Source organism: Poecilia formosa, unplaced genomic scaffold (genome assembly GCF_000485575.1).
Source record: "Poecilia formosa unplaced genomic scaffold, Poecilia_formosa-5.1.2 Scaffold55, whole genome shotgun sequence".
Classification (NCBI taxonomy): domain Eukaryota; kingdom Metazoa; phylum Chordata; class Actinopteri; order Cyprinodontiformes; family Poeciliidae; genus Poecilia; species Poecilia formosa.
In genome coordinates, this window is record NW_006799994.1 from 443,160 (window position 1) to 463,223 (window position 20,064).

General features: G+C 37.4%; 1 protein-coding gene across 2 annotated transcripts; it reads right to left on the reverse strand.

Moving 5' to 3' along the window:
• Window positions 1–7,594: 7,594 nt before the first annotated feature.
• Window positions 7,595–18,411, reverse strand: LOC103138818 (nuclear receptor coactivator 5-like). 2 transcript variants are annotated; one of them, XM_016672070.1, is made up of 9 exons: window positions 18,221–18,411; window positions 17,982–18,068; window positions 15,566–15,639; window positions 15,286–15,424; window positions 12,498–12,697; window positions 9,380–9,658; window positions 9,136–9,303; window positions 7,856–8,029; window positions 7,595–7,750 (listed from the first exon to the last, which is right to left on the reverse strand). In XM_016672070.1, exons 1-9 carry the CDS (start codon window positions 18,280–18,282, stop codon window positions 7,713–7,715), a joined length of 1,221 nt encoding a protein of 406 aa, XP_016527556.1. In that variant the 5' UTR covers window positions 18,283–18,411; the 3' UTR covers window positions 7,595–7,712. The 2 variants fall into 2 exon arrangements, with proteins under 2 accessions (XP_016527556.1, XP_007553224.1); XM_007553162.2 differs by having other exon boundaries at window positions 7,856–8,098; window positions 18,221–18,410.
• Window positions 18,412–20,064: the final 1,653 nt, after the last annotated feature.

Consider the following 20,064-nt stretch of genomic DNA (forward strand, 5'->3'; position numbering starts at 1 on the left):
TCTTATCTCAGCAAGCTGCTGTCTCAAACAAATCTGGTTTGTTCATGTTTTTTCTGAACAGTTTTTATAATTCAAACCGATATGAAAACCACCACACAATATTTTTCCATGGACGGGGCCAAAAAGTTTGCCAGCTGGGATCTGATAAGATTTAGGGGACAAGATGAGACTGAGAACAAAATAATGTGACTTTTGTCATGCAACTGCAACATTTACAACTGATTTTGGCATTTTGACTCAACCATGCAGAGCCCTTAGCTAGCTGCTGGAAGTTAACGGTACAGTGAAACTAAAGCAGCAGCCAAGAAAGTGTGTATTTCCCAGAAGATCTCAGTAAAATACTGAATGATTAGCTCTGTGAGTGTTAGAGAACATAAACCAAAACAAACTGTCCAGCTAAAACTAAATGTAATCCTTCGATTTACGTACAAGCTAGCATTAGCAGAGCAGCTTGGACAGTAAAACTTTCTTGCTGCCAAGACAGAGCCAGTTTTCTGGTATTAGAGTCAGCAGATAATGACTGTTGACAACTATAGCTCATGTCCAGATTTAAAACTCAAAAACTATTCCTTCAAACGACGACACAAGTCTTCCAGTTTGGCTCTGCTGGATGATTGTGACACCATGTGATCTGCAAAACACATGACAAAGATCTGCAAAAATCTCTCTCTGTGAATACAACAAACACATTCAGTGGAATGCATTGCGGTGGTGTCATTTCTCAAGCAGAGCCTTTTGCAATTAGCTAAACAACAAAAGACCTCTTGTCATATGCAAATCCGGACTGAGACTGAGACATCATCGCCCCATACATGAGAGCATCCACCCCTCACACCGAAGCAGGCACAGCAGCATGTTCGAAAATCATCAAACCTTCCTCCCTCGGTGCCACACCTCACACTGGCACACACACAGAAACGCTCACCCCACGATCTGCGCGCAAGTGCCAGATACACACTCCCACAGCCAAACATGTTGATAATTAGAGTCTTGTTATTGGAAGGTGTTATCACAACAATTAACACCCTAATGTGTGCATGAACGCATGAGTGTGTGTGGAAGTGTTGTGGTGATGCTGGGTGGCAAGGACGTGTGTGTGCGTGAGTGTGTGTGTGTGTGCATTCCATTAATTCTGCCACTGAAGCTCGACGCACTCCTTCACAAAAACACACACAGCGAGAGTTCGATGTAACAATAAAACAGTTTCCAATTCCGTGAAGTTCCTGTGAATTCTGACACAAAGGCAGCAGGAATAGGTGGAGTGATAGATTCTGATTGATATCCAGTGGGGAGCAGAGAAAGAAGGAGGAAGAGGAAGAGAGGAGGAGGAGAGGGGGGAGTGAAAGGTGCATGGAGGGAGAATGAGAGGAAGGGGGAAAACTGAAGCTGTACAGCACAGAAAATGGATTTCGTGCATTATTGTTTTAATGACAGAGACTTGTGATGATGTTTGTGAAAAAGGAGGAATAAAAACTAAATTCAAAAGGTGGAGACGTGGAAAATGTGCAGAAGTGGGAAAGCATGAGGAACAAAGCTGACGGATGGAAGAGCTGATGAACAAAACCTGTTTATCTGCGCTATTCTGGAGCCAAACACTGAGATGGGAACGCTGCAGAAAATAGCCCATATACTTTCCTGTAACTTTCAGGGAACTCACTGGGTACTTTGAAGAATGAGGCTGTGTTCTGTGACTTATTTATAAGTGATTTATATTGAGGAACTATTCTAGATCTTAACTAATAAAATGAGCAAAAATAGCCTGATAATTTTTCAATACAAACTGGAAGTTAAGAGAATTTGAGGGTCAGATTTGTAAAGTTATTGAAAGCAGTACTGGGTTAATAATTTCTAAGTTCTAGGAAAGTGTTGATGAGTAAAAACAAAATCTTTTAATTTATGAAAGCTAACTTCTACGTTCTGGGAAAGCAACCTGTTCCAAAATGCATCTAGTAAATTCAGACAAACTAGCCTCAAAGTTCTGGGAAAGTAATCTCTAACTTTTAGGAAAGTAATCATCAAGTTCAAGCAAACTGGCCTCTAGATTCTGACAAAGTAACTTGTAAGTCTTAAAAAGTACCTACCAAGTTCTGAGAAAGTAACCTCTAGGGTTTAGAAAAGAAATGTCCAAGGTCTGGTAAACTTTCCTCCATGTGGAAAAGTAACCTCTGAGTTTTAGGAAAGTAACTTATAAGTTAAAGTATCCTGTAATTTCTAGGAAAGTGACTTATATATTCAGTCTAATTTAATCTAATTGCATACTATCAGATTTAATTTGTCAGGTAAAGTTTTACCAGATAACATCTTAAGACTTGAACAATATTCATGCTTTTCCTGAAAAGTCTGTCAACCCAACTCAGCATTTTCACTCCAAGGTGAAGCTTGTTCCCAGAACTCTTCCCTTTGCCTCCCAAACCATTTGCGGTCTTCCTGGGCAAGATTTCAAGGCGTAGTCATGGGGAGAAGGTTGTCTGCTTTGGGAATGCCGGAGTCTGTTTGCTTTTTGCAGATGTTGTGGTTCTGCTGCCGCTTTCAAGCTGCAACTTTAGCAAGAGTTGGACTGTTACACAGCTGAGCATGAGGTGGTGAGCATGAAAGTTCACTTCTCTAAATCTGAGATCATGGCTTTCCTCTGGGAAAAGGCGGAGTGCTTCATGCGGGTTGAGAATTGTCCCTAAAAGACGACAGCAAAGAGGATAAAATGAATAGATGACTCTGGATTTGTCTGGATCCCTGCAGTGACTGATCCGGTATTTTGAGGTGAAGAAGGAGCCGAACTAAAAGGTGGATTTTCTGGATTTACTGGTCCAGCTACGATCCAGCTCTGACCTTTGACAGACAGAATGAGATCCTGGTACAAGAAGTTGCCTCTTCTGCAGAAAGACTAAACTCTGGGAGTATTTGGTGTAGAGAGGGAACCCCAGATATAGAAACGACAGACAGGACACAACCGCTGAGGTTTAATCTCTTCTCCTTTTGTCCTTGCCCGTTTTCTGGTTGATACTTTGAGGAAAGCTCACTAGCTAGTGTTGCAAAGTCTTTAGAAAAAGAAAGGAAGGAAAGCTAGGCTTAGATGGAATCGTCAGGGTTGTTTTTATTTTTGGGGTTTTTCTGGGTTTGTATTTTTGACCTTATTTGTTTTCCATTTCCTTTGTTTTCTGTCTGACCTTAGAACAGTGCATTCTACATTGTTGAGATATTTGTTGAGGTTAGGAGGCCCTCAATTAAGGAAAGAGTGGAATTTAGTCAAGTTATTTGTATTTAGGGACATCTTTATAACATCCATCCATCCATCCATTTTCCTTCACCCTTGTCCCTCAGTGGGGTCGGGAGGGGTGCTGGTGCCTATCTCCAGCTCACGTTCCGGGCGAGAGGCGGGGTACACCCTGGACAGGTCGCCAGTCTGTCGCAGGGCCTTTATAACATTTTATTTGGAATATATAATCAAAAGGTAACTTCAGATTATTTTAAATGTTAGTTTATGCAATCAAAAACATCCCAAGCTGGACCAGCTCTGGGAGAAGGCTATTCTTAATATTTGGTGAAGTACATCTTGTGCTAGATTACAATTTATTTAATTTAAAATGCCACATAAAGTTCACCACTCAAAGTCCCAACTGTGTGAAATTTACCCACAAGTGTTGGATCAGTGTGTAGCCACTCCATGAAACCTAAACCACAACATTTTGTAGATTTTGGAATATTCAGCTGCTCTTTCTGAAGCTCTTTAAATGCCAGATTGACATAAAACCCTTTGTAACAATTTTTGGTTTTCCAGTTGGTGTACTAACATTAGTACAGTGTATAAGGTACAGTGTGTGTCCCTTCTAGCCAGGCACACACATTTTACGCCTTTGGAAATTCTCTAAAACACCTTCAATTTCTTTGTGGTTTCAAGATGTTATGTCATTTCTAAAACTAGAGAAAGAAGATCTGATAACTGCAGTGGCGTATCAGGACCAGGCAGCAGAGGAGCAAATTTCAGGCAAAAACTGACATTTTAAAGTACAAAAAAGGGAAATTTCAGAAAAAGTTAAAAATTTGCTAGAAAAAAATTAAAAGTTTTTGAGAATATTCTCACAATCTCAAAAAAGCATCCCATAAGAAAAAGTATTGAATGACAAATTTTCATTAAAAAAGAAACATAAAACTCTGAGTGTCAAAAGTCGAAATCTGTCGACATTTCAAACTCATAAAATTTCCAAAAGCTGAAACATTTGTCTTATAAAACTGGTTTTTCATTAAATTTTTCTAGCAATTTTTCAACTTTTCAAACTGAAATTTGCTTGTTTTTATAGAAAATGTCTGAAATTAATCTCAGAATAGTTGAGTTTTCTGAGCTTAACTTCAAAGTTTCTGAGAGTTTGGGCAGAAATGGACTCCTTTTCTCCATTTTCCATGGCCATAATATGCCATGGCAGAAAACTGGAGGTAATTTTGGAAAACCTGATCAGGTTTGGGGCTTTTTAATACGTGGATGTGCGTTTGTGTTTGTCGTTTTAGCCATTGTAAATTCTGCTGAAGCTGGAACATGGTAAAATATGACCCAATATGTACTTAAAAAAGAAAAAGGAGACATACACAAGAAAAGTGGATTACACTGAATTGTAATATTGCATGTTTCCTTTTTCTCTAAATAAATACATTTGATAAGAAAAAAAATTGACACAAAACCATGATTAGAAACCTGCAGAAGTATCAGATAAAAGTGAGACCCAGAGTGAAATGTTGAAATTTTGAGTTTAAGACACCGGAACAGCAGCATTATCCTGTTTCCAGACACGTGTCCAATCAGAGTGTGTGTGTAGTGTGTGTGTGTAGGCTGGAGTAATGAGGTGGAGACGGTTGTCCATTACTTCCTGAGATGATGGGCTCTTCACAGCAGCGCTCCCACAGCTGGAGAAGACGAGGAGGAGGCTCCATGAGGAGAACATTCAGCCACATTCACGTCGTGTATGTTTGTGTCGGAGCATCTTTAACTCCCACTTCAGCCGCTACGATGACAGTAATAACAATAATGATCTTACTTATGGTACACTTTTAAAAGGAGGAGATGGATTTTTTTCTCTCTCTTATGGAAAACAATTGGAGGTTTATGGGAAAAAGAAACTTAACTGTTGAGAAATGTTTGAAGAAAGATTCATTTGTTTAATGCTCAACACAGATTTAATAAAATGTGGTAAATCAAATTTAACAAGATCTTTATGTTGAACATAAACCCACATTTCTTCCATGTTCAGATTCAACACAGATAATTAACTATTACAACTTGACATGTGAGAAAAAGAACATCTTTACATTTACATCTGGAACAAAAACATTGTTCCAATTTTTTTTATGTCATTTCTAATTTTTATAACTTTATATATTTTCAAATATTTCAAGTGAATCATGTTTTTGCACTATTAAACATCCCAAGTCCACGTGTTTTTTTCATGTGACTCATGTCCACCTGTCAAAATGTGTGTACCATATTTAATGTTTTTTTCTTTAATAATCTCTAAATAAAACTCATCTTATAATTTGTGCTTCTCATTACGTGTCCTCGGCTCACCGAGGTTGTCAAAGAAACATTTCTATGCATTTTGAAACCCAACAAATATTTCCTAAACATGACTCATAGCTTAAATATTTATTAGTTAAATATTTTTGACTACAGTAGACGGTAAAAACTATATTGACTCATGAAGTTCAGCTTTCACTGCAGTGGGGGGGAAAAAGCTGGACTGTGTCGCCCTCTAGAGTTTAAAACGTGTAAAGACAACATGCACAGGATTTGGCAGATAGGGAAACTTTTCAGGTATGAAAACCTTTTCTTTAAAATTACAACCGAGCAACCAACAGAACTAGACGGATAAATAGAAAACTAAAATCACTAGTTCCATTGACGGATTACCTAAATTAAAACATGGAAAAATGTCAAGTGAAATCTACCAGTAGAACTAGCACCTTATATTAATTATTGACTTAAAACAAGATTCCATATCTTGTTGAAAAGTTACTTGCAAGTTAGTTTTCTTATTTATAGTGTACTAGGATATTTACACAAGAAAATAGACTAAATTACTGAGTAAGATGCAGTTTTTGGAGCATAAAGCTAAAAAGCAGTAAAATCATCAGGAAGGCCAGCTCTGTTTGGATGCTCCCTCCATTCAGTTCAGGTGGTGGGAGACAGAATAACTCTGGTTAAAACCTCATCTCCTACTTCTTGCATGAGTTGTTGAATTGGAGAGCGCCATCAGTGACAAATTGCTGCATCCTCGATGCACAAAACAGCATTAACACAGATCCTTCCCCTCAAGCAGCCGTTATTTTATGACCTTCTCTTCTCCCAACAAACGGTGTCTATATCCCACAGTCACTTTCACTTCCTTGTAGTTATTTTTGCATAAAGATGCAGAACACGCATTCCATTTGAATCTGAATAGTTCTCGTAATTACACTTTCAAAATTCTTCCTTCATACATTAGGCTAAACTGTAAGTTCTTTGTGTTAGTATTTCTACCTTTACCTAAATATGCATATTTCAATTTGCCTGTTACTTTGCTGCTGATGCATCTGAATGTTCCCACAGACACTAAAGGACATTTCTGTCTTATTCTCACGGATGCAGATACACAGTGACGTTAATTCAAACATGCCCTTTCAATTAGTGAACAGGAAAAAACTAAAAAGAGGAACAATTTGGGTTTTCCAGACATAACCCTAAACTCGTAAATTCAATTTTATGCATAGAGCAGAAAAACAGAATTTTGTTTCAATCTCGTGGAAATGTTTTTAGCCCAATAAAGGCTACAATGACTAAACAAATAATAAAAAAAAGGATTTTATTCATTCATGAGTTTCTGCAGGAACATCCCTTACCTTTTGGTTAAAAAAAAATGAATAAAATGAATGAATGAATGAATAGCTGACAAACTGCCTGTTATATAAATATGATTTTCGATGTTTCCCGTTTCAACTAAAGATAAAAAAGTTCTCACTAAACACTGAAGCATTTCAAAGGTTTTCCAAACATTTGAAACTTCAAACCACAAACCTTAACACAGCTGCAATGAAAGAAAACCAGACTCAATATTCACATTTAAAAGAAAAAAATGACAAGATTTAATTGCCATCAGAAATACAGAACAAACAGGCCTTTCAGAAAGAAATACGCTTAACAGTTATATTTAATGTCTGCAGAGTTTGGTGCGTTTGAGTCCATGGGATCTAAAATCTCTGTACAATGCAGAAAGAAAATGATGGCCTGCTTAGTGATGAACATTTACATATTTAACTGAATTTTATAAACAACAAAAATATGCAGCATATCAAAAATTAAATCCTACACAATAAATCATAAGAACTTGCTTTTTTTTTGTTTTTTTTGCTGAATCATGTTTAAACTTTTGTACTTTGTGTTGCTGCTGATGTTACCACCACAAAGAAAAAGTTACATTTCCTCCTTAAATATGAAACTTCATCAGAAAAAAAAATGGCAGAAAATTGCAAATAAAGCTGGACTATTTGCAGCAAGAGCAAGTTTTAACCTCTTGCTGCAAATCAGGTTAAAAGCCGGAAACAACAAAAAGAAAAAGGCATCAAAACATGAAAATATGTATTACTTTATGTGTTATTTTAATAAGAAACACCAACAGGGGATTCCACTGGAAACTTTCTGCTCTGAAGTCATCTGAAATACTAAAACGCTTTGTGTGTTACAGTGTCGGCCTTCAGTGTCTTGGTCCACCCAGTCGCAGATGGGGACCAACTGTAAAAACGTAAAAATAATTGCTTACTCACAGAAATCATCTTAAAACTAATCCTGCAATTAGTTTGTCTAAAAAGGCCAAAGATCTCAAATGAAGAGATTTACCTGGTGTTGACAGAAGAGGAGGACGAGAACCCTTCAAGGACGGAGGGGCCGCCCTGGGCCTGGACCGGAGGCCCGGGTAGAGCGGAGGAGCGTGGTGGAGCAGCGGCCCTCGGGACAAACCTGGAGGTCCGTACAGATCCAGAGAGGACGGGGGGACCCGGGAACCCAGGGGTCCTAAAGACATCCCAGGAGGAGTCCGATGCAAAGACAGGAGCGGAGGAGGTTTGGTTTTGGGGAAAGAGCCTGAGGAGGAAATCATTTCAGGACACAAAGATGAAAAATACCAGTGTGTCTCCAAAGCACCGATAATCACTGCAGTGTTGGTAACTAGGCATGGGCTGGTATGAGACTACCAATTATGATTACAGTGTTATTTCACCTTTTCTTTAGCATGCTTTGATGTGAATGCTAATTAAATGTTAGCTGAATTGTGAGCTGATCTTCAGCCTCACATGACCTGCTGCTGCCAGAGCCACTGCTGTTCTAAAAAACAATTAGGACAGATGTGAATTTAACTGGAGTTTCAAATCACCACAACCTCTAGTCAGCCAACTTTATCTGGAAACTGCTTTTAGATCGCAGGTGATGTGGAAATTTCATTCCCCTCTAGCAAACACATTCATACTTAATTTTCAGCATATAACACAATTAAGCTCTACTGATAAAGTTTGCATCCAATCGCTTTAATCATGTTGTTGTTTAGATCCAGAAAACTTGCGCATGCACACAACACAGGACGGCAAAAAACCTAAAAAACCTAAAAAAACCTTAAAAAAAAAACAAAAACTAAAAAACCTAAAAAAAACCTATTCTACTTGCCGTCTGTAGCTGAGCTGCTGCATTAGAACAATTAACAAAATGAAACCTGGAGGTGTAGGCATTAATTCAGTTCAGTGCACTACAGCAAAGGGAAAAATAACGCCGAAAAAAAGTTGAACTCTTTTTCTCACTCTATGACGGCTATTGAAATTTAATAGCAAAACAGTGTGTCCGTTTTTCTTTCATATATTACGAGTACATTTAAAACTTATGTCGACAACCTGACCACTAAAACCAATGGTTGTCATCGTTTCTTGCCCTCCAGTAGGGAGCCGGGGGGTGAGATCTTGCATGTGTGACATCACGCTTCAACGTTTCTATACCACAGGAACAGAACAGAATATTTTCATGGTTTTGAAACTAACTTTTTCATACCACAGTATACTTTGAAACCAGCCCATGCCCATTGGTAACTGCATGTAGATTTAGTAAAATAGGACGTAGCTGTTTGCAGTCCTGACCTGGTGTTGGCAGCAGACCTACAGATACAGGTGGAGAGTGGTCCCCAAGAGATCCTACTGAGGCAGACTGAGGCGGTGGGCCGGGTGGAGTAGGAAGCAGAGGAGGGGGTTTCCCCAATCCTGGGGGTATCATGTTCCCTTTATCATCCTCATCACCTAAGGCCAGAGCTGAAAAAGAAAGAAACCGTAAACTGCAGCCATTTGTTCAGACTGTATGAGCCCCAATCAGTCACCAGTGTCTCACCTTGCAAATGGTCCTGTCGGGAAGCGACGTACTCCGAGATGGATTCCAGCTCCTCCAAATACAGATGCACCCCATCGGCTAGCAGCGAGAGGAGATGTCGGATTTCGGAGGGAACTGTGTGCCGTGCAATTTTTTCTCGATCCAGAAAGTCGTCCAGCAGCTGCGATGCCTGCGCTGCGATGTCTGCAGGATCCCTTGGTGAACTCTCCTTGTGGAGTCCACGACTGTACTCGGCTTGGACAAAGTCCAGAGCCTGGTCTTTAGGCATGTTACGGTGGACTGGGAGGAAAACGGGAGTGTTAAAACCGAGCTGGAAGAAAATTCAACTTAGAGTGAAGAAAAGGTTTTTAATTGTTCTTTTCCATCATAATCAGGTGGATTTTATTTTTTAATATTTGTTCAACAAATTTTGCGTTTAAAACGCTGAGGTTTAAGGAGATAATGGGTAGCAGTGTGGAGCTTATGCAATCGCAATAAAATTTCCTTACAAGCTTCTTTCTGTTGAAGTTTTGCTTTGTTCATGATCCAGAAAATTCAACAATTTTATATTTGATTTTCAACTGTGCATTTAACAGTTTAGTCTTATGCTGTAAAGGGCAAATAACTCATTTATTCACTCAATTTTGGTGAATTAGTTGGACTGTCTACTCATCAAAAATCACCTGAAATGTTGTGCATTGTGCATTTGTATTGGCTTATGTGGCTGTTGATTATTTAACCAGTGAAATTTGGAGACAAAAGTCTCTTTTTTTTAAGAGTAAGGACTTAAATGATTGGGACACATGCTGAACAATAAAATGCATCTTTTGTGTAAATGACAAAACTTGTGTTTATTCTCTTTGTTTTTCATCTTTTTTGTATAATAATGTTTTCTTTGGATTAAATTATCGATTTCCGCTAAATGGTGGTAAGGAAAATTCATGTGTGGGTTAAGCAGCAGCTTGTGTTGCACCCATGTAAAACTTGGAAATTCAGATTTAATTCAATACTGCTTCATTTATTTCAAAAGAAAATTAAATGTAGCTCCAACAAGACCGTTACTGTGTGACAGCTAACAAATGTGTTTTCCTTACAATTGTGGCAGCACTTGAAATTTCCTAGATTTATAGCCATTTTTTTTTTCATTACAAAAGGGAAAAAAACAAAAATCCTTATTTTGTGGCAAGTTCAGGTTGAATTTATTTGGCTTCTCATCTTACCTAAATTGTTATTTTATGACAGTTTTCTATTAGTATGCAGATTTATGGTGCATGAAGCACGTAAATGAAAGTCAGGTTTAGATTTTGTAAATGGCATCAAATGTGAAAACTCGATGAAAATAAGGAGTTTCCCCTCCAACTTGAGTTGTGTTTCAGTTAATTGGGTCATTTGTTCTGTTGGTTAAACCAAACTTTTTCTGACAGGCGCCCTCAACAAAATCTATAAAATATACAGTAAATGTTTGTCATAAAATGTCAGGTAATTTCTCTGATTTCACTCTCTGATCTTTAGAGCTTTCCTTAGAGTTTCAACTGGATAAAAGTCAGGAGATGGACTTGGTCATTCTAGTTAGTTCTTTTTCTGAAACTAATGAAAAATGTCCATTGCTGTGTGTTTGGCCCCTTCGTCTTGCTTGGAAATTCATTTTCAGGCTCTTGCCAAGAGTTTTTTAATGCATTTCTCTCCGTTTCTTCAGGAATATGAAGTGTGCCAGAATGTTTTTGGGAGGTGTGATGTGCAGAATCAGTCTTTCTACAATATTTATAATGACTTCTAGTGAGTTCAGTTTTGGTCTAATCTCAGACTATACCAGTATTTCACCAACTTCTCCAAATATTCTGCTGTGAACTTTAAACTTTATTTTCATGAGTGGAGTCTTGTGCAGTGAATGTGCGCATAGATTGTTACGTTGGAGTGAATTGCACGTTGTTGGCAACGTGTGATGGGATAAATTTTACCACTTTGCTTTCTACAGTTTATTAACTTTACAGACATTGTTTCTTTCAAGTGTTTGAAACTGATTTTCCTGTAAGAACCACATGGGTAATGACACAAAGTTGATTACTTTGGTTATTACTGAAATTTGATGTAAATTTGAATGTGAATATAAATATTCCAAATATAGCTGGATGTGCATATTTCATAGCTGACCAAGTATTGCATCCAAGCTGGTCTTTGTGATTGTGGCAATGCAAATTTTGATCCTACCATTAGATGTAGTGCATTGTGAGGATGGAAACGTAGGTTGATTTCCAAGAAGATTGTCATCACAATATGCACAAGTTAAAATTCAAACTACTTTTTAAAAATGATTGTTCCCTAGTGAGGATTGGTGATGCATCTTTGTTTTATAAAATGCAAATAATGCAAACTCAATTTCACAAAGCAAAGATGGTGATCGATTTACAGAATGCTTCTCAACTGGATGGACTATAGTATATATTTTTATGGAAAGTTGACAACTGGTCTGTCATCGTCATTTACTTGTTGTCGCAACTGACTACTTAATTAGACCATCTCGCCCTTCACAAGTCAACCAGTAAAGTCAGCCAAGGCAATGTTTAAAATCCCAACTACAGTTTTTACAAAAGTGAAACTGGCAGTCAGAGTCAGCAGTACTGCCTTGTGGGCCCCAACCTCAACTCTGATTACTTTTCTTATTCAACTTCCAATCTGGCCACCTGAGTCTTTCCACAGGTCAAACTGAAACAGGACAACTGCATAAAAGGTCAGGGTTATGATTAGCCGTTAATTCCTTTCAAAACGTGAAGGTTTTAACCAAGTCAACAATGTCAGCTCAAGCCAAAAAGAACAAACGACCCATCTTTACAATCATGATATAAGTTTAGTTTTTTCTAAGCATCAGAGTTTGCATTTGGTGTTTTGTTATGGTGTTTATTTCAGAGGCTATTTCCTTAAAAGTTTAGTGCTCATGGTGTGTATTTGCTTCAACAGAACTCAATTTTAGTACCTGTTTAAAAGATGAGCAGAATAAGAAAGCTTTATGAAACTTTTATGTTAATGTGTCAAGAGCAAAAGGCAGTTTTTTTGTTTAAGTGGAAAGAGTTTTAAAGAACTGAGGGTTGTAACGTACATGTTCTGGGGAGGGCTTGAAGGATTACGAGGGGTACGGACTTACTTTTGAGGGACTCTGAGAATATGATAACAGTGCAGGAGGACAGAGCTACGTTTTTCTGCTCCACCAGTATACATAACGGGGAGCCGTCTGCTCGGACGTCCTGCAGGGCCCGGGTCAGGCCCGATTCCGCTTGAAGGTACAGCATTTCCACTGACAGGCCACGCTCCTGCAAGCACTGGCTTAGCGATTTGGGGTAATCCCTTTGAGAGGAAGAGAAACACTTTGTTAACTAGACTTTTCTGTGTTGAGTTAACTAGATGGCATATAAAATAACCATTTCTGAGGTGAAGATAAGAGTTATTTCTTCAGTTAAAATATATATTTTTAAAAACAAAACTTATTTATTGAGTTTCAGTTGATAAGGTATTTTTCAGATATGAAATTGTGCAAGAACTCTTTTTAAAGTTCATCTGTAGATCGGTGTGATGATGGAAACGGACGCAATAATCTACTGGCCACTTTATTAGGAACTTCTTCAGTTTCATAACTTGTTACCACAAACATGAATTAGCTAAATGCATGGCAGGAACTCTATGAATCTAGAAATATTGAAGGCAACTTGCTTGATAACTTTAAATATGAACCAATTTCACAGTGTGACTACTTTTAGATAACAGGAAACTGAAGCTTCAATACAATAAAATTGAACAACAGGTTGGATGAATGTCACCTTTTCCAACAAGTCTTGATTTATTGGAGAAGGTCTAAACTGAGCATAAACATGAAAATGTGGATTGTTCTGGCTTGTATTGGTCTAGACTGAGGACAACCAAATAATGATGTATTGGATATTTTATTGGTTCAATCTGGATCACTTGGTACCAACTGAGCATCATTTAAACTGTGAAGCTTCTCTGAATAATATCGTTGGTCCTGTCCACCACTTTATGACTACTGTCCATCGATGCTCTGATGATTACGTCCATCAGTCACCTGATGGAAATTGAGCAGAACATATTTGGATTGTGGCGAAAATCAAAACTCTCATGAAGCATAAACAAGAAAACTGCAGAAAATTAATGATGCCATCATCTCAAAAAGAACAAAATATCTAAAGAATGTCAAAAGCTTATTGAATCTTTAACAGAATTAGAATTCTGAAGGCAGACCAACACTAGAAAGGTGTAATAAAGTGGCCAGCGATTTAACCTGAAGACAGTCCTGGTTTTAACCTTTTTCCTCATGTATATGCAAAAAACAAGACATCTAAAGTGTCTTGTGTGTCTTCTGACCTACAGCCATTGTTCTGATAGGTTATCTGGTAACTGGCTGAAAACTCCATTCAGCCAATGTGTTGCATCTGTTCTAGACACACCAGCTCTGTGGAAATCAAATTATCTGAACCAAATCATATGTCCGAGTTGGACTCTTACTGGTTTGGGTTTGACTTTTTCAGTGAGTGTATTTTAAGCAAACAAGAAGCCTTATTGGCCAACTTATTTGCATTTTCAGCAGAAAGTGTGAATGTTGTATGCAAAATAAAAGCTGAAATGTAAACATTAAATATTCCCCCTCTTCCATAGAAATGTTTCAAGTGTGAAAATGGCTGTTTTGATGTTTCTCCTGTCAGATGGACAAAAATGTCTGAATGTAAAGATTTAGGCTGCCTATTGCATTTGTTGTGGTGTGTGATTGACTGTTTTTCTACACATAAGCTTACATTTAAATCAATTTTCCAACCTGGCAAAGAAAAGTTTGTTTTTATGGTGTAGTGACACGCAACCCATTTTTAAACTGTCCCTGTTTTCATCATGAAGGAAAACTTACCTGTCTGATGGCTGAACCACCACACAGCGACAACAGCAGCCAACAAAGAGGATTAACTTTTAATGTGAAATGTTTGGTGATCATTTCTGGGTGGATTTATATGGGTGTGCATGTATGACTGAATAAAAGGAAAAACGGATCAGTTTCTCTAAAAAAAAGAAGTTTACGTTAGTGAGAATACAAGCTGAAACTGCACTAAAACGAGAACCAATCAGATACATAGTGAACCATTAAGATATTACAGCAACATGTGTGTTCACATATCTGGCATCGATGTAGAAGACCGCATATTGTTTATGTTCCAAAATCAGTGGTAATTGTTATTAGTCTGAAAAAACTGCAGTTTTTCATCTGAGGATGCCTCAAAGATGTAATAGTTTGTGTTTTTAATATGAACATCTGCTGCTCCATGTTGTGTTGAAAGAAAAAAAAAAAACACTTCATGTCTGGCTTCAGTCTGAAAGAAGTGGAGTCAGAAAGCTTAACCAGATGAAACATGTAGCTCAAATGTTTCAAATCCTGGCCTTTGTGTGTTTTATGTCCTTGAATGATTTGTGCCAAGTTTCCTTACCTGTTCCATTTATATTTTTCTTTTTCATTTGAAAATGGAGTAATTTAATGCAAAACTGTGTGATTATATGGGTTCACTTCAAACCAAGCTGCCATCACATTGGCTTCAAGTATCTGCTACTATAAGGTTAGTCTTATTTACTGGAGCAGTCAAGAACTAGCACTGATGCATTAGATATTTGCTGAATAATGACACTAATAGTGAAATTATTCACCATTATACCCAATAGGGTATAGATGCCCTATTCGTAGCGGTTTAAAAAGAAACATAAGAAATTCAAATAAATTCTCAGTCAACAGCAGATCTGAAAAAGTGTTTCAATTAGAACACATCCTGAAACTGCAATAAACGATAAATATCCATTAGTGGAAGCTAAATATCCTAAGCAGAACATCCAAATCTAAACTCAGCTGAACTCTTCAGTTGAACAACTGCTAGAGGAAAACTCACAGGAACTTGTTGGTGACGGACAGGACCACGCAGTCGGCTGGCTTTCTCTCCTCCTGGACCTGCTTGTAGAACTTCTGGTACAGAGCTTTACGTCTGTCCGCCGGAGTGACGACCTCGGTTTTGACTGGCGGGTTCAAGACTTCAAGAAATTTGGGAAGGGGTAGCGGGATGGGTGGAGGAGAGTTCACATTTAGATGATGGGAGTAATTTAAGTGACCAGGAGTAGTAATTTTATATTAAAAACATAAAAGGTTCTGCATGATGAAAATGAAAGTCTCACCACTTGGCTGAGGTTTGTATGCCTCAAACTTGACACTGGTGGAGTAACCTTGAAGCTGTTCCAGTTCTTCATAACTAGAAATGGAGCAAAACAAGTATTAAGGTGCAGAATTTCATTGAGTTTTTCTGGGTGGTTATATTATACAGATTTCTGTGCACTGAAAACATAAAGCCCCGTTTAAAAACTGGAGAGGTAGGTACAGTAACGCGAGCAAAGGTAGCAGGAATTTTCACATCGTTTCCTCTTATGTATATGCAAAGTATTTTCTAAATATTTGCACAGTTGAACTCCTGAAATGTGTATATTTGTTAAAGCTGACCTAAAAAACAGAAAAACCCCAACAGGTGACGACGCAACTGATGCAGCACACACTGCAGCACACACTGCAGCAAAAACCACAGCAGCCAACAGTGGAGTACAGTATTCAGAGTGACAGCGATCAGATAAGACTGATCCACTTCCTTCTAACTTAGAGTAACTTGTACACATAAACGCACTATGCACAACAGTAGAAACTGAAAACTTGACACCATATAAAAACAAAGGTGTCATATTTTTAGGAACTAATTTCTGAGAAAAACAGAACCAGATCTGACCTTAAAAATAAAAAAGACAATTTAAACAGCCCAAATAAACACTGAAAATCCTGCTGAAAAACAATATTTAAAAACAGACAGAAGCTGGACTGTAGCTTTTACACATGTGGTAGTTGCCATGTTGTTGTTGCATTGGTCCAACCTGCAATTTGAAGTTTGTAGCAATCATTCCTCACCACCCTATTGGTATCTGTTAAATGTGCTGAAAGCGAAACACCAATTGCACATTTAATACTTTATGCTGTTGCTCTGTTTGCATAATGTAGATGCTATACTATACTGTAACAATAATCTTCTATCTAGATATCTATCACTGCAGATATGCACAGATATCCCCAATACATGGATATTGTTATTGTAAAAAAAATTCTGATAAGAATTTTGATTCATGATGATAAATTACTAGAAACTTTCTTAGGAAATATAAAACATGTGCGATTCAGAGAACAAAATCAGAGTTTCTGATGCCGAGTTGGGTCCAGATGGCCTTAGGTTTCAGTGTCGAGTCCTAAAAAACAAATATGTTGATCTACAGAACCTCTGATTCAGTTCTCTGAACCACAAAGTGAGGCAGGAACCTCTTAAATGTCTGCAGTGCTAAGTGGTGCAGATTATTACATCTGTGTTTATAACACCTGACATAAGTGCGCCAAGCTGCAGATCTATTTGTCCGTTAAATGGAATTCACAGTTGAATCATTAGTTTCTCCAAATCAGAATTTTTTGTTCCTTAAAGTTTTAAAACCAATAATTAAATTTAAGTTTTGATTCATAAACTGATGTAAAATTCAGGCCTTTTGATCAAAGCCATGATGCGAAAGATTTCCAACCTAAAGATGAGGTTCTGTTTTTGTCCAGCAGATGGCATCTGAAGTCTCAGAAAAAACTGAAGAAACACACTTAATGTGAAACTATAAACAGGCTGCAATACACCTGATGAAATGAGAATCTGGATAATGGAGACTTTCCAGAAATTAACGTAAAAGTCAAAGTGAAGCCTGACTGCTGTAGAGAAAAACTTCCCCGTTTCCTTCTGAAGACAAACCAAGTTGATATTTTTCTTCTACATAACAGACCGACACTGGGGAGTGCAGCGGAAAACTGATCTACTGTGTTTCTACTGTCAACATCGGCAGCAAACGGGAAGATTGAAACTTTTCTTCTGGACTCAGATCATCTGAAGGGATGGGTGAAATCTTTAGGACCATATAAAAACTTTAAATTATTTTAACTTATCCAATCTGTTCTCTGAGTTCAGACACGTCTTCTAGCAGAAACTTGCGGTGTGGGAAGAGATGAATCCCAGAACTGTTTAATAATCAATATTTCAATTCAATTTAGTTTATTTCTATATCGCCAACTCAACAAATTTTTTGTTGAGGAACTTTTATAAAAAGAAAATGGATCCAGGGTTAATATTTTTTATTCTAACGGAATCATTCAAATGTTTACTTTTCGATTCCAGTTCAACTGGAATCCCAACGAAAAAGAATAAGCTAGAAGCGAGTGGTTTCATTTTAGTAAAAGAGTTGTAATATCAGCTTACTGCAATATTTGCAACAAAAATACAAACAAGCTCCAGGTGGAAATCTTTTACTTTTCAAATGCATTTTTATTCAACTAAGTAAAATAATAAGTACACTGAAATAATAAGGGGGAGCGATTTATAATAACACTATACAGTACAAATTCAACAACAAGTCAGCCCTCCACCTACAGAGAAAACAAATGGTCTAAAAAGTATAGTTTCCAGTAAAAGCTGCACCCTCCCGCCTCTCATGTGTTTAAGCTGTTGTGTTAGCCGCCGTTAGCCGCTTTTACCTGTCCAGAGCATCCTTTAGCTCCTCGGTTCTTTCTTCTCTACTCGGGTACGGAGCCGCTCTCCGGAAAAGCCGCAACTGCTGAGCACTGCAACACAACAAGAACCCTTTTAACGTCGACATCCATGGTAACTTGAACATATAAGTTCGCACCCGCTGCGGAAACATGCACTTGTAATTGGGTAAAGTTGTTGTTCGCGGCTTCCGTGCAGGCTAGCTGCTAAGGCTAAAGAAGCTAACCTTCCGTTTGGACTGCCGGACGGTCTCCGCACACCTGCAGCTGGTTTCGCCCAATTCGACATTTTTCTAAAACTGAAACTGCAACTTGACTAAAAACAACACATCTGATCTGATGAATCAGACAAAAATGCCCTGTCGATGTCCCTCACGGATGTGTATAGCATGAACGCTCCAGTGGAAATGAGGTTTTAAAAAGGGGAGGAGCGCCGCGCTGATGAGCCCTTTTTAGGCAACTACCGCCACCTAGAGGGTTGTACTGTACTTACAAGTCATAGTCTTAATTTTAGTCTTTTAAAAAACAGAATTTGCTCATAACTGTATATTTCATAATGTTTTATATTAAATCAGATGTCTTGATTAGGTACTCATTATTTGAGTCCCCCTTTTTAAAAAATACTTGTTTTACTCTTACTTGAGTCATTTTCTACCCACTCCTTTGTAAGAGTAGCATTACTTCAATATATTTTACTCAAGTGAAAGATAGCCATCTGAAAAATTACTCAAGTAACAGTGAAGAAGTATTAGGTAAAAGGCTGCACTGAGAACTTGCTGTCTAATTTTAATAAATATCTGAAAAGAATGTAGTCATTCAGACAAATACAATACGTGCAAGTTCTAATAAAAAGTTAATAAAAATAAATCACCTCAATACAAAAATAAATTCAGACAGAAGAGACACTCATTCCCAAATCTACTTTTTCCATAACATTTAACTTTTGAAGTAAGTANTGGGTGAAATCTTTAGGACCATATAAAAACTTTAAATTATTTTAACTTATCCAATCTGTTCTCTGAGTTCAGACACGTCTTCTAGCAGAAACTTGTGGTGTGGGAAGAGACGAATCCCAGAACTGTTCAATAATCAATATTTCAATTCAATTCAATTTAGTTTATTTCTATATCGCCAACTCAACAAATTTTATGTTGAAGAACTTTTATAAAAAGAAAATGGATCCAGGGTTAATATTTTTTATCCTAACGGAATCATTCAAATGTTTACTTTTCGAATCCCAACGAAAAAGAATAAGCTAGAAGCGAGTGGTTTCATTTGAATAAAAGAGTTGTAATATCAGCTTAGTGCAATAATTGCAACAAAAATATTCCATGCAAACAGAGTGGACAGCAAACTGTTACCTTAACATCACAGGATTCCTGGTGTTGAATTAAAAACAATGCAAGTTGTTCACCGTTTATGATTTTATTCCTGCTGTTGATAACCAGGATACAGCTTTTGCAAGTTTTCTTTTTTGTTGGATGGATTTTCTGCACCAGGTTAGCCCATCGGTGTGAGCTCAATACCAGCAGCATCAAATACTGCTGTGTAAATCAGAGGCCCCGTCTGTCTTTTTGACTGACAGGATTTAAAAAAAAAGATATCCTGTCATAATCCATCTTAAAATGACAATTATAATCTACATTATGTCATGAATCAAGCAGATGACTATATGTAACATTTTCTCTTAAGTTAAGGTTTTATACTAGAGACTGTCTTCTTTAAAATATCAGATGCCTTTATTTACAGGGTTTTTTTTAAATCATCATTTACAGACTCTAAAATATATACATCTGATATAGTATTAATAGTTCCATACAATTCTTATGGCATTTTGCTTATTAAATAAGTCAAAGAAGTTGTAAAATATCACAAAACTGGTAACAGTTTCACAATTTTGATGAGGCAGGTGCTGTTAGAGCAATGTAGAGTTTGTTAAACAGTTGGATATATAAAAAAGATTCAATTTATGTTTCACAAACAAGCTCCAGGTGGAAATCTTTTACTTTTCAAATGCATTTTTATTCAACTAAGTAAAATAATAAGTACACTGAAATAATAAGGGGGAGCG

What these genes read in the sequence shown, in the direction of transcription:
- LOC103138818 (XM_007553162.2), bottom strand. Translation starts at nt 18,282, where the DNA reads ATGTCGAATTGGGCGAAACCAGCTGCAGGTGTGCGGAGACCGTCCGGC. An exon ending in TCCGGCAGTCCAAACGGAAG is followed by an intron (nt 18,069 to 18,220) that starts GTTAGCTTCTTT and finishes GTTGTGTTGCAG; the next exon opens with TGCTCAGCAGTTGCGGCTTT. An exon ending in TCCTCTTCTGTCAACACCAG is followed by an intron (nt 7,751 to 7,855) that starts GTAAATCTCTTC and finishes ACGTTTTTACAG; the next exon opens with TTGGTCCCCATCTGCGACTG.